At 37.4% G+C, this 14,428-nt stretch overlaps 1 protein-coding gene across 1 annotated transcript in view; it reads right to left on the reverse strand.

The window, feature by feature from the left end:
* Positions 1 to 3,045: 3,045 nt before the first annotated feature.
* Positions 3,046 to 14,428, reverse strand: part of LOC124614812 — a 380,387-nt gene continuing 369,004 nt past the window's right edge. Inside the window, exons 5-7 of the mRNA XM_047142974.1 lie at positions 10,864 to 11,056; positions 8,160 to 8,308; positions 3,046 to 4,798 (exon numbers count right to left, since the gene is read on the reverse strand). Of these exons, the coding sequence (XP_046998930.1) occupies positions 4,547 to 4,798; positions 8,160 to 8,308; positions 10,864 to 11,056 (594 nt within the window). The 3' untranslated portion in view covers positions 3,046 to 4,546. The remainder of the gene's footprint in view (positions 4,799 to 8,159; positions 8,309 to 10,863; positions 11,057 to 14,428) is intronic.

The raw sequence follows: 14,428 nt of genomic DNA on the forward strand, positions 1-14,428 counted from the left end.
CCTTGTACTGACTTTACATAATTTTTTGAATGGTTCTTCCAGGAAGGACTCGGTACTACAGGGTGCTTTTTTTAAAAAAAATTGTGTTATGTTACACACATTAAAATGCTGTTGAAAAAAAAAAGAACAATGCAAATTATGTGTGACGTGTTTGTATATGTACATGAAGTGAATTTGAATCCTAGATTCATTTTGGAGACAGGAATCGTCACTTAAATTACTGCACTAAGGACAATAATGTTTGCTGATGAAAACATGGTAGCTGCAGGTAATTTCTAACTGTTCCTCTTATTTTATCTCAATATGTGAGATAATGTACCGCAAATGAAGTCACAGAAGATATTTGTGATGTTTTAAAAGTAATTTTTCAATCATTATTCAATGTATTAATGAAAGAGAGTGATTAGAAGCATGCACATGCCCGCACGTATGGCAGGATCACACAGCCTCACACAGGGTGACCTGCTAGTAGGAGACTATGTATAACCATAAATAGCCCCTGCCATGTGGCTATGCAGGTAATACTATCAATTATTTTCATTTGTGAATGACTACCTCAAAATTGTGTCCAAGGGCAAACTGTTTCACCCAGTTGAGGAAGATGGTGTTCAGTGGAAAGTGGTTGTATTTTATGGCTGTGCCCTAGGTATTCTGGAAGAGGTCCCAATTGTGGAGGATGCAGGTCAGGATAGCACATTATGTGAAATGTGTGTGATTTGGAGTCACTATATAAAGAAGGGGTGAACAGCAATGTGGTGGAGAGTTTATCCAGACAAAGGTCATAAAAGTATATTTAATGCTGAAGGACAAATTTTCCCCCACTCTATCAACTCAATTGATTAATTAATTGAATTGATACACTCTGTGTGGACAGTTTTTCCTTGCATCCTATTGGTGAATACTAGGACTGGCATATTTGTTACAGGGGAAATGGTCTATATAAAACATGGAGCAGGGTGGTGAAGATGGACAGGACAGGGAATTAGTGGGTCTTTGTTTAGACTTTGAACAGTGGGACAAGTAGTTAGCACAGCCTCCTGTTGGAATATGGAGGGAAGGGGAAACATTTTTGGTCAATATTACTCAGGATACTTACTTGGTGTTGTTCTGTGAGCAGGAAGATCTGTTTGAGTTCTGGGGTACTGGAATTCTTGAGATATTTACTCAGGCATAAAGTTTACTCTGTGAGTGGCTAGGGCCATAGCACTGTGGGAAACAGTTGAAAGTTTTTGTAGACAGTTTTGCCAATAGATAATCCCTGCTACAGAAATGTGATGTTTGATCGATACTGATTATGGTCTTTAACAAAGTGATGGGGACTCTTTTAGTGAGTATATGAATAGAGTAAAATCTGCAGTAAGGGCCTTGTGTCTTTTGTTTTCAGAATGGGAGGTGATATCAACCACTGTAGAGGGAATTAAGCCACTGGAAATGTCATGAATTATGTTGACCTAACCACCCAAGAGCTACTTGGCAGCACCAATAGGACATGAAACAGTCAACTATTTTGGATGTTGAGGTCAGCAACATATTTCTTATGCTTGTCCAGAGAATAGAAATGACAGTACCACAAGAGTGCAACTTGGATGAGAGAGCTCCAGGTGGGAGAAAGGAATGCTGGCTCAACAGAGGAATTTTTCTTGTACTGGAAAAAGTAACCTGAGATATGTTCATGTTAGGGTGATTAAGTTGAAGTGGAGGCTTGCATAGATCAGTGGGATGTTCTGGATGCATGTGGAGTGAGAGAAGTTACACTGGAGGCAGTTGCAAAAGGAAGATGTCTGCTGCCTGGTTGGCTTATTGTGAGTACATGTGAGCAATAGGGCAGCCTGGGAGCCATCAAGATGGAAGGACAACACAGAGAAAGCCACATTAACTGCACAGGTGTGTGTCAACAGCAGAATAATGGTCAGTTTTGTTCTGATGCCTGTAGAATTATAATGGTTGGAATGATGTGTGCCATGTACTTATTTTTCCTTAACTGAAAATCTCCTATTTGATAGTCAATCCTCTGCTACACTGAATGAGCTACATGTGCCATCTCGTAGTGCTTAATGTTAAATGACTGTATATTTTAGTTCATTTGTTTCATTTTATGGTGCCTTTGGCACGTACACCGAGGTAACAAAGATCATAGGATACCTCCTAATATGATGTTGGATCTCCTTTTGCCCAACATAGTGGAGCAACTCTGTATGGCATGGGCTCAACAAGTCATTGGAAGTCTCCTGCAGAAATATTGAGCCATTGCAAAAGTGTTGCTGGTGCAGGATGCTGTGCATGAACCTATCTCTTCATTATATCCCATAAGTGTCTAATGGGATTCATGTCAGGCAAACTGGATGGAAAAATCATTTGCTCAAATTATCCAGAATATTTTTCAAATCAATTGTGAACAACTGTGGTCTGGTGACATGGCACATTGATCTGCTGCCATAGCCCAAAATTTCATTGCACTGTCCTAAAGAATGTATGTCCTATATTGATCTGTGTAGTTATTTCATTCAGTGTTGCTTGTCTGTTGGCACTGACAACTCTACGCTGCTTCTTCAGTTATTAAATGAAGGCTGTCAGCCACTACTTTGTCCACGGTGAGACGCAGTGCCTCAAATTTGGTATTCTTGGCACACTACACTCTTGATATTGTGGGCCTCATGCTATTGAATTCCCTAATGATTTCCAAAATGAAATGTCCCATGCATCTAAAATCCATACAGCATGCATAATTAAACAAAAAGAAATGGTGAACCAGTAAAAATAAACAGTTTCCAAAAAGTAATGATCACCAGTGAACTGGTTCCCAAAGACGAATGAGTTTGCCCATCTCTAGTTTGGTGCAGGCCATAGATAATGTTCTTCATCAGATAATCTCTGCTAAAATCAATTATCAGTATGTGATAAAGAAGTAAATTTCAAGAGTTTTTAGTGGAGCACAGTATTGTTGTTCAGAATCAAACCTTAGACTAAGGAGAACACTAGAGACAGAAAAATGAATATGAAATGAAATTTCTCAAAATTTTGTAATAAATAAATTGTACCTCAATCTTATGAAATTAAATTATTCATTTTATTATAACATCAAAATACAGGATTTTGACATTTCATCTGCATCAGATATCTTATTAATAAGGTTACATTAAATAGTTTTATTAATGTCACATCATAGAGTATTAATAATTAATACATAGGGACATCATACCAAATGGTCTCATGAGTACATAACTGACATCAATGAATTACAATGAAGATGATTTTCATTTTAAATTATTATGCAGATGATGATGTGTAAGGGTCTGTCTTCAAATCTCAGTACAAAAATAAAAATGTCACAAAAATATTATGTACAAAGATGGTCCACAGTAATGTTGACAAGGAAAAAGACAGATAAAGCAAATGCTATACCCTGGATAAAGTAGGGGACAAAGTAGTATAGAAATATTGATATATAATTAACAATGAGCCTCTTTTCTTAAACTTCCAAGACAAAGAATTCCATCCTTGGAGGTTAATTATTATTATTACAATAAAAGATGCTCTGCTCCAGTGTTAAAACAGAATAATCATTTATGACTAATGCTCAAGAGAGACACAACTGAGATCAGTAGAACTTATAAAAATGCAATCAATTATTTCTTTCCCTGTATCTCTATTGTGCTTGAGATCTGAGCATTTTTGCATCCCCTTCCAACTTTTCTGCAGATTGAACAGTAAGAAAGGCAATACAAGCTTAGAAAACTAGGAAGTCATCATTAAGTTTGAGTGACCATCCCTCCTATTGAATAAAATATTTTCTTTTGTTTTATCTGTGCCAGCTTCTAATTGACTTTTTACTTTATCTGTACATGTTATGAACTGTGCAGACCAATTAAATTCGGGAATGATTCTCACTTTAAATGATCATTGAAATAAAGGTACAAATAAAATCTGTCAGCAGATCTATGAAAATGTGGTCCACAACAATCTCTCAAGCAATTTTTGTGATGCACATGAGAAATTACTATATTATTTGTACAAATTTATAACAAATACGAATTAATGAAACATCTAATTTTTTCACTATTTACATTAGGAAAACTACAAAAAATTAGAATCTCTAAAATATTTACACTCATCTCTCCTATTAACAAATCGATATTCTGAATAAATATTTATAAATTAATTTTAGGACAATTACAGTTCTAATGAATTCCATTCATGTTACATATGATAACAGGAACACTTACTACATTTTATTTACTGTATGTTCATTATGCATTGATAAAATGTGTCATGTGATTAGTGATTTCAAAAGATTTTTGTGTTTCATGTATATTAAGGCAATGGTTTTTTCATGGTTTATCTGCCCTATAATAAGCAAAATTGCTTTCAAAAATATTTTCAGTAAGATATAAAACTTCAGACATAATAAATTGTTTAACTTCTTAATACTACATGTAAAAGAGATCTGTGTCACAGTTATTGTGGCAATAACTTAGCATGTCCATATTGATATGGTGCTTGTGAAGCACTAATGTCCATTTTCACTTTTTGTACGGGTTGCCTTTCCTTATGGCAGCCTGGCATTTCCGAGCTTCACAAGGCCAAAGAAACTCTTTGATTTGTCAAATACTGAGTACCGGTTAGCTTCAATGTCATGCAGACTAAGCCTACTATTTTCATTAATGTACATCACAGAAGCTGTGAAGCACGTATTTGATTTTGTTCCTGCTATGTGGATGTGTAGTGAGCATTGCATCTTTGGTTCACCATCTAAAAGTACTTTGAACCCATTGGTGCTCTTATCATCCAGATAAAAGATCTGCGAATAGAAGAAACATAGAATTACAACAAGATCAAACAATGGAAAGTATGGGATTTGAAAAGAAGACTGTTACTGAACACACCGAGGAAGTGTCGAGTCATAGACAAGCACAGTGAAAAGAGTACTAGAAATATATAAGATTTCCAACAAAGTCTTTCCTCAGAAGGCAGAAGACTCACACATGGAAACAACAACTCAACATGTATGGCTTCTGTCCATGGCTGCTAAGGCCCGATGGCAACTTTGTCTGATGTGAGCAACAAACTGTTGGGATAGGTATTATCTGTAAGGAGGAGGCATAGTGCAAGGATGGAGAGGGATAGCAGGGTAGGGGTAGGAAAAGTTACTAGTGCTGCCTGTTGGAGCATACACAGAGCGGGGAGGGGGAGGAGTCAGGATAGGTCCATTAGGTGCAACATCGTGAGGCTGTGCTACTACATAATCCAGTCCTGTCACTGGCATCTCCTATACCAACAAAGGTGGGTCACCTGTGAAAGTAGCTATGTGATCTTTGAATTTAGCTGCAATTACTGGTCAACTTTCTGTGGGGCCATAACTACTAACGAATTGTCTTTTCACGTGGGTGACCATTGTCAAACTGTGACCGAGAGAGAACTGGACCAACCAATTACTGAACATGCCACTCAAAATTATGTACTTCACTTTAATGAGTGCTCTACAGCCTATGGCTTCTGGATTCTTCCACCAACACCAAGTTTCCTTAATTATGCAAGCAGTAACTCTCCTTACAACATATTCTCTGTTCCCGAAACACTCGTGGTCTTAATCTTCACTAGTCCCTGGCATCCACCTGCCTATCCCCTTAACAGCTTCCACTGCAGGACACACAATGTCTCCTACCCTGCCAATGCGTCTGTAAGTCCTTTCTTCCTGTCTTCTTCTCTCCCCTGCCCCTCCCTGCCACATGCTTCCTACTTACCCCCCCTACCCCATCCTATTAACAGATTGGTACTCACATGAGACAAAGTTGCAGTCAGCTCCTACCAGATGGAGATGGTAACCATATGTATTGATTTGTTCTACTGCTGAGATAGGACTTTGTTGGAAGACTTATGTGTTTCTAGTATTCTTTCCATTGCTCCTGTCTGGAACTCAACACCTCCTATATGTGATGAGTAACCATCTATTCTTTCCATATTAGAATTTCAACAAGAAGTTTTCTGTATGAAATGAAGCTGCAAATCTGTTATATGGCACTTAAATATACACAATAGGCAAGATACATCTAATGTGTGAAAAGATGATTGGTTTGCTGTAATAAATTATTATGAGCAAGCTTGATTATTATGCAAACATATAATTTATATTTGTGATATGTACTCATTATGTAACATGTGATACTTCAAAACAAACAAGAATAAAAAAGAGTAGCTGAAAGTCTAGTTATCTTGCACGTGTGAAAACTGCACTAAAAAGATCTTGAAAATAATTTTCTGTCAAGGATACAAACATGTTAACATCGCAGATGTTTCCAGTCAAAGTTGAGTAGAACATGAATATGAAAACTACACAAATAAATCCAAAAGAGCTGCAGTGTTTCCTGTATCCAGACATCCTCAGTGATTTCACAGGTGACAAAAGTTTCCTTCTACAGCTTTAGTAACCTCAATAGTATTGTCACATAGATGCTGTAATTAGATTAATGATGAGCACTAACTTCACTTAATGAAGGTTTATTTAGCAGCTGCATGTAGAAGAGCACGGGACAAACTGCCTCCGGCCAGAACACATACTGTTTATATACAGCTACAGAACATTCCAGTACAATGAATCTTGACATCTGTGGATACTTCTAGAATGTACTCAATCCAAATACAGAAATTAAAATGGTACAGTCCAGGTGAATTTTGAACTCACAAGCCTCCATTCAACAGCTTAGTATCATAACCACTACACCACAGTACTACTGAGCTGCTTCTGTGACATTGCTCCCTCCTTAAGGTGGACATGTACTCAGGATACTGGAAAATCGAAGTAGATGAGGCTGATAATGAGGAAACTGCAGTCATCACCCCTGAGGGCCTGTATGAGTTCAAGGTAATACTGCTGGGTTTGTGTAACTTTTGAATGGATGGTGGATAAGCTTCTACATCAATATCCTCATGGATGGCCGACCAGCCCAAGTTCTTGTGGACTCTGGAGCATCATATTCAATCAATACTAAGCTGTTCAGTGGAGGGTCATGAGTTCAAAACTCACCTGGACTGTACCATTTTAATTTCTATATTCGGTTTGAGTACATTCTAGAAACATCCACAAATGTCAAGTATCATTGTACTGGAATGTTCTGTAGCTGTATATATACTGTTTGTGTTCTGGCTGGAGGCAGTTCGCTCCGCACTCTTGTATGTGTAAGTGCTGAATAAACCTCCATTCAACACCTTAATATCATAGCCATTACACCACGGTACTACTTAGCTTCTTCTGGGACAGTATTACATATTCTACTGGACTTTTACAGTTTGTGAGAACTTTTATATGACTCAAGAGCTCTTTTACAGTTTGTCAATACACAGTTTGTCCTAACTTACTCTCAGAAAGTTACTTCCACTCTCCTTTGAAGTGTGCACTGAATTAAACTTTCCCAATATTAAAACTGTTTACTAGGTGATGATACAAATTCAGTAGTTTGGATTGTTCATTGCTCGAAAAAGGCAAAGACCTAGTCTAAAAGTCCTGTACAACAGTTTTAATATGTCTAGGGTTCTGTTCATTTAGATCTTTACAATTTAAGAGTAATAATTATTAATCTAATTTTCTGGCAATTCTATCTTCACTGGTGAACTGCTTCGATAATGATTTTGTACAAAATATGACTTCAACAGAATGAAAACACTGAAATATTCATTGTATGGGGCTATTTTGATTCTCATGTATAACATGTTCATTGCAACAATCTCTACTGCTCATGAGTGGTTTCTGACTACCTGTTGTAAGTAGTTTCCAAATAAAACTTTTAGTACTGTTTTGCAGGATGTCTCATCACAACCAGCACTTACAAAAACTGTAATTATCCTTTTCAATTATTGGGTGGTGAAAATCTCCTCCAGTGATGACACTATGTTTGAGGAACAAATATATTAGTTTGATGACACCTAGAATCTGAATATACATTTCTTTGATATGAGCAAAATTGAGACACAAGTGAAATTAATTTCATATGGCTAAAACAAAATCTTCTGTTAGTCTTCGGAGTAGTTGTTAGCTGGCTGTTAAAATTTTGATCAAATCAGCCATTTTAAGCTTTGTTATACATGAATTATGATTACATCAATCTGTGATTACAGTGTTCCTAGTTTGAATGACGATTTCTATTTTTAAATACAGTTGTGCTCACCTGTGCATACACATAGTAAAGGCCACTTCTCCTAACAGTTACCACTCCACCCTCATACGTGAAATGTTGATCCATGCCAAGTCTATGGAACCAATCCTCCGGAGTCCAGTCAGTAAACAATTTGTTCTCTGGTCGAAGACGTCCATTTCCTGGTAAAATTTAGTATATATTTAATATATATGGAACACTGATGCTCTGCTTTATTTCTTTGTTCAGTTAACCTAATTAGACCCTCAGGTTCTCTCTGACAACAGCCTAAGAAATTACACCTACACGACACCCTGAATTATTGGTATTGCAATTTAATTATTAATGTTAATGGCTACAATGTGAAGAACAAAAATGAAAGTGATAATAACAATGGAAAAATTATTTGATCTAGCTTTGGATATGTCTCAGGCAAAAACGATAATGTTATAACAATTCCACTGGTAGTATTTAGTTAATAGAATTCATATTAACAATAATGATTAAAGAGCTATGATATAACAATAGTGATAGTAACTGTAGAAAATGCTAATTTAGACATAAAGAAGGTAACAAAATGAGTAAAACTAATGCAATAAAGAGAAGTGCAGATATACACAGTTTGGGTTAGAACTTTAGATATCTGAGTAAAATTTAGGGACTACAGGGAAAGAGGGAGAGGGGTATAGCTCTTTGCATTCAGATCAATCATCCAAGCAGAAATATGTTGTTGTTGTCTTAGCAGACAGTTTCTTTGCTGTTTCTTGCAGCTGAAAATGTGAGTCTTTTCTGATTATGTGAAGGAGACCGTTACAGAGTAATATTTTCCTGTTGCAGGAAAGGATCTGGAAAACATTGTAGTACAACAGAATGCATCAGAAGAGGTCTGGTAGCAATGAGTGTGCTATTCAAACAAATAATTATTGTAAATATGAGACAGGAAAGAGTGTATGATAACTGAATGGTAGAACAGATGAAGTGTATGTGCTTGTCTGCGATAGCCATGATAACTGCTCATAATGTGGTTAAATATAACCAAAATGACTAATGTTTGACTACACAGTTTGCACATGTCCATTACTACCTACAGCCATCATAAGCATTCCTGAGAAAGTACAGTATTTACAAGATGACAGCACTGTAGCAAAAAACGGAAAGTACAACGGAATGTGATAAGCTTTTCACTCAGATCCAAAAGAAGGACCTTTCTGTATTTTTGTAGTATGTGCAGAGATGACAACACCTTCTTGCTGGGTGTAGCTTTGTGTTCAGCCCAGTTTAAGTTCTTTTCAAGCCTCTCTCCTTTCAAAAGCGATGAAGTGAGTAAATCTTTTTCGCATCACAAATATTAATGAAGAAGCTTCATTTATTAGCATTCTTTTCAAGACTAAATATTATATACTAACACATTCTAATTGCATTTATGAAATGATTTTACTGACATGAATACCGCAATCTAAATTAGCATAGTGGTTAGAAACACGAGAGGAATGAAATTTCTGCAAATTGCACAGTTTACAAATCTAAACTCCTAAATTTATGAAGTTATGCACTGAAGCAACAACAGCTGGTTGACATAACACTATCTTGTATGATTAGTTGATGCTTAATAGTTGCTGCAGCTGCCAATAAGCCCAACTTTGTTATCTTGCAAACTGTTAAAAAAATCATGTCTCTTAAATAACGTGTGTCACACAGCAGTAGCTTCTTAAATAAACTAAAATACTGAGGTCTGGGGCTAGCCAAATATTGTATGTAAAAGCTACCTTGACATAGTTGATGCCATAAAGTAAGTAATGCGGAAGAGAAAATCTGTCTCAAAATGTGGGGTACAGGATAAAAAACAACATGAAAGTTGTAGAATTTGGTAGGAGTAGTTTCAAAAGATCAACAAAAATAGCAACACAAGAAACTCTTTGTATATAGAAAATGCATCTGTCACCATTTCTTTCTGAAAAAGTTTGGGAGAAACATCACTCGAGTGCAGGATGCCATTGGCGACAATTCTACAGAAGCTCACCACATCTTTTCTGGGAATTATCACCTGAATGATTACAAAGACACAATACTTTAGTGCCAAAAGTGGTGAGCTAAGGTCTTCTGTAAACAGAAGTACACCTCTGTGATGTATTGGACTAGTGACCTATCTGTTAGTCTTCAGAATCTTTAAGCAATTGATTGTTCTTGTGAAAAGTGATTTATACCTTCATTTTAACATGATAACTTCCCACAGACTGAATTCTATATTATCAAGGGGTGATGCAGTGGTCAAGGGATTTGTCAAGTATTTGTACAGAGCACAGTTCACATTGACACCTGACAATCTTGATTTAGTCTTTCCATATTTGCCCCAAATCATTTAATGCAGATGACTTTAGCAGTGTCACTGCTGATTCCTTCTCCTAACCTTCAAAGATCAATCTAGTGTTGTGTGTTTCATGATTTCAATATCAATGAAATGCTACATTCCAAACATTTGTCCTTCCTTCCTTCCATGAAATTTTGTGTTTCTAACCATACTGGAAGGACCATAAATATCATTTCATTAGATGTGTCTGAAGATATTGAGAAAGTCTATTTTGAAATTTCCATCTTTAAGAGATAACATTTACAGATAATGTACGACTTTCATTTTTCAAATTTCATTGACTAGACAGGAGAGGGAGTGGTTCTTCAGTTGTCCAAAATAATGGATACCACAATAGATGTGAATTGAGATATGTTGTAGCATACTTACCAAGGTAGCGGTCTTGGTCAACAGTATGGTTGGAGGAGTCTCCATAGAAGTGTACAGCTGGCATGGGCCGCAAGTGGTGCTGGGCAGAGGTTCCAGCAGCAGGATGTTTGCGTTTGCTCAGTGCACGCAGCTTCTTGCGCTTGATGGCCATATGCTGCTTACGAGCTGTGCTGTCTGGCAGCTGGCGCAGCTCCTGCAGACATAGGAGTTTGTTCACTTCAGATCAGACCTTCAACATACATTATGAAGCACTTCACACTGTGTATTATCCCATTTAAAATGGACTACTTAGGGAGAGCTGTGCCTCATTAGGAATGCATTTTTTTTCTGAATTGGCATCTAAGAATATATTAACCACTTGTGCTATGGAGCACCCTGGACAAAAAATTAGCCATCCTTAGGAGACATCATGCTAATGCTTCACAATACCATCTCTAGCCTTGATAACAGCATCAGTTTGGCAAACAAGAGTGACCACAATTTTCTTCAGGTATGCCATATCCAACTGAACCCTCTCATTGAATATTAGATCATGTAGAAGCTACCAGATTGCAGGGATATTCATTCCTGTGTTTCATCCATTGTTCCAAATAGTGTAAAACATTATCTACAGAATAAGAGAATCCTAGTAAGCACATCTTCCCCTTCTTTTTTTAGAAAGTCCCTGATACATATGGATTGGACATTCTCTATTTGGAGAGACAGTTCACTATGATTCTATGTCTCTACCCTTTAAAAAGAGGTCTAATGAGACTTTAGGGTGAAAGACTCCATGCTATTAGCCAGCATCAAAACTTCTAACCTTATGTCATCAATGCTGGGCTGTGTTTTGGAAATGGTGACTGTTTATGACATAAAAGATATCTGTGTCAGTAACTTTTATTTTCTTCCATGACATATTTTGAATGGTTATTTTCTCTTCTTCAGGTGGATCGGTGGATTATATTACACTTTTCTTTATTCAGTCTAATCAGTTGTCTGTTTCAAATTTCATCGCGAAGGTGTTCCAGCAGAAATTATCCAAAGGGTCATCGTAAATACACATTTTACATTTTTATTAAGTCACATTCTTGTCTGTCTGTCTGTTCAGCCTAAATTATACAGTTAGTTTCCACCTAACTTTCCAATGAGCTAGAAACTTGAAATTTTAAGTATAGCTCAGAACTGGATTACAATGGAATATTAACTTGTTTTCTTCTGTGTGATACATAGGGGTTATAGTACAGGTGAAAAGGGTTGGCAACAACTGACATCTTGGCTGCCCTGCAAGACTGACATATTGTGCGAGTAGTTCTAGAATGCCTCCCAGATGATGTGGGTGGAGGGCATGACTGAGCAGATGGTGGGGGGGATGAGGAGAAGGCTAATGACTTTTTTTCTCTGTCTGTCTGCTCAGTACAACTACTGTAGTTGATTTTAAACTAACGTCCCCATTGTAATCTCATCAAACTGTTTGAAAATGATTAAAAAATGTTGCAGAGAAGATTAAAAAGTAGAAAATAATTACTTAAATATAATATACTACATTTTTACATTGGAGTAAAAGACATAAAATAATTTGTCTTAGCCCTATACAGATTCCTAACCCTGCACAGATAGTCTTGAAAATTTGTGACTGTAAATATTTAATAACTATGAGAATACTTCAAGATTTAAAACGAAAAACATGAGTTGCAAGATGCAGTACATAATTGATGCATGAATTCTTCACCTCCTTGTTGTTACACTACTTAGTAAGTGATGTGTGAAATGTCTAGCTCCTTACTATTATCTACTCTTACAAGTATTTTCATGCCTATTAAAATTTCACAATCACAAATTTTCAAGACTAACTGTATGGGATTAGGAATCTTCATGGGGCTGGGAGAAATTTTTTACATAAGGGCCCTCTTTTTTATTTCTTTTTTTCAGTCTCCAGCCGGTCGCTGAATAGAAACCACAGTGAAAACCAAAAATGTTTTATTTGCTATGTTTAGCTACAACTTTCATCTGTTTTTGTATGTAGTCACTACTTCGACTTAGATATCTGTTGTAGCATGGTACCAGCTTTCTAACACCCTTGTCATAGAAGGCAGCCGAATGTGATTTCTGCCAGTTCCTTACACTGGTCTGTGGCTCATTGTCTATGCTGAAATGTTGTCTTCACAGCCAGCAGTTCATCTGAATGAAGAGATGAAATTCAGTGGGAGCCAAGTCCAGGCTGTATGATGGGTGATCAAACACTTCCCGTCAAAACGCTGCAAGAGTGTCTTCATTGCACCTGCAGTGTGCAGTCAAGAATTGCCATGAAAAAGAAAATACTTGACATTTAAGCTAAGTGGGCTGCCTGAAATCAGGTGAAACCCCTCAGCAGGCACTTCACACTTGGCAGGAGACACTCTTGTTGTTAGCATGTTTATGTTCTCACCGTGCAGTCAGAACCGAAAACTGTGACATGATGCGATAGACAGCCATACCAGAGACACTGTGCAACATATCTGCTCAAATCTTCACCGGATTTTCATGATGGTTTTATTTTCAATACTGATTGGAAGTTGAAGAAAAAATTGCCATCGTACTTTTTAGTACGTGGTATTACAATAATTCATTTTTGTTTAAATAATTATTCATCATTATATCATACACAACACAAAATGTCATACTGTTTATGTTGTTATTTCGTAAATGAGTGCCATATGATGATGGAAACGTGTACAAGGTGTCTAAAAATTCGTTGTACAAAAGGAACCTTTAATTTTGAAAAAGGTAAGTAACTTAGAGAAAATACAACACTGCATATAGTATATGTTGAAGTTTTATTGATAAATTTCAACGAGGCTATCTTTTGTCACAGGGCAAACGCCCCATCTATAATCAATTTTCTACAACTCCTATGAAGCAAGCCTTGATTTATAGTGGCAACCGCTGGTGTTATCCATTGGCGCAATGGACATGAGTGGACGGAGGTGATCGGACGTGTCACCTGTCAGAGACGTATCTAGACGTACCAGGGGTCCCATATCACTCCAACTGCACACGCCCCACACATTACAGAACCTCCACCAGCTTGAACACTCCCCTGCTGACATACAGGGTCCATAGATTCATGAGGTTGTCTCCATACGCGTACACGTCCATCTGCTCGATACAGTTTGAAACAAGACTCTTCCTATCAGCCGGCCACTGTGGCCGAGCAGTTCTAGGCGCTTCAGTGCAGAACCGCGCTGCTGCTACGGTTGCAGGTTCGAATCCTGCCTTGGGCATGGATGTGTGTGATGTCCTTAGGTTAGTTGCGTTTAAGTGCTTCTAAGTCTAGGGGACTGATGACCTCAGATGTTAAGTCCTATAGTGGTTAGAGCCATTTGAACCATTTTCTTCCTACCAGGCAACAAGTTTCCAGTCATCAACAGTCCAATGTCGGTGTTGACAGGCCCAGGAGAAGCATAAAACTTTGTGTCGTGCAGTCATCAAGGGTACACGAGTGAGCCCTCGGCTCCAAAAGCCCATATCAAGATGTTTCGTTGAATGGTTCGCCCACTGACGCTTGTTGATGGCCCAGTATTGAAATCTGCAGTGATTTGCCGAA

The sequence above is a fragment of the Schistocerca americana genome, chromosome 1 (assembly GCF_021461395.2).
Source record: "Schistocerca americana isolate TAMUIC-IGC-003095 chromosome 1, iqSchAmer2.1, whole genome shotgun sequence".
NCBI lineage: Eukaryota > Metazoa > Arthropoda > Insecta > Orthoptera > Acrididae > Schistocerca > Schistocerca americana.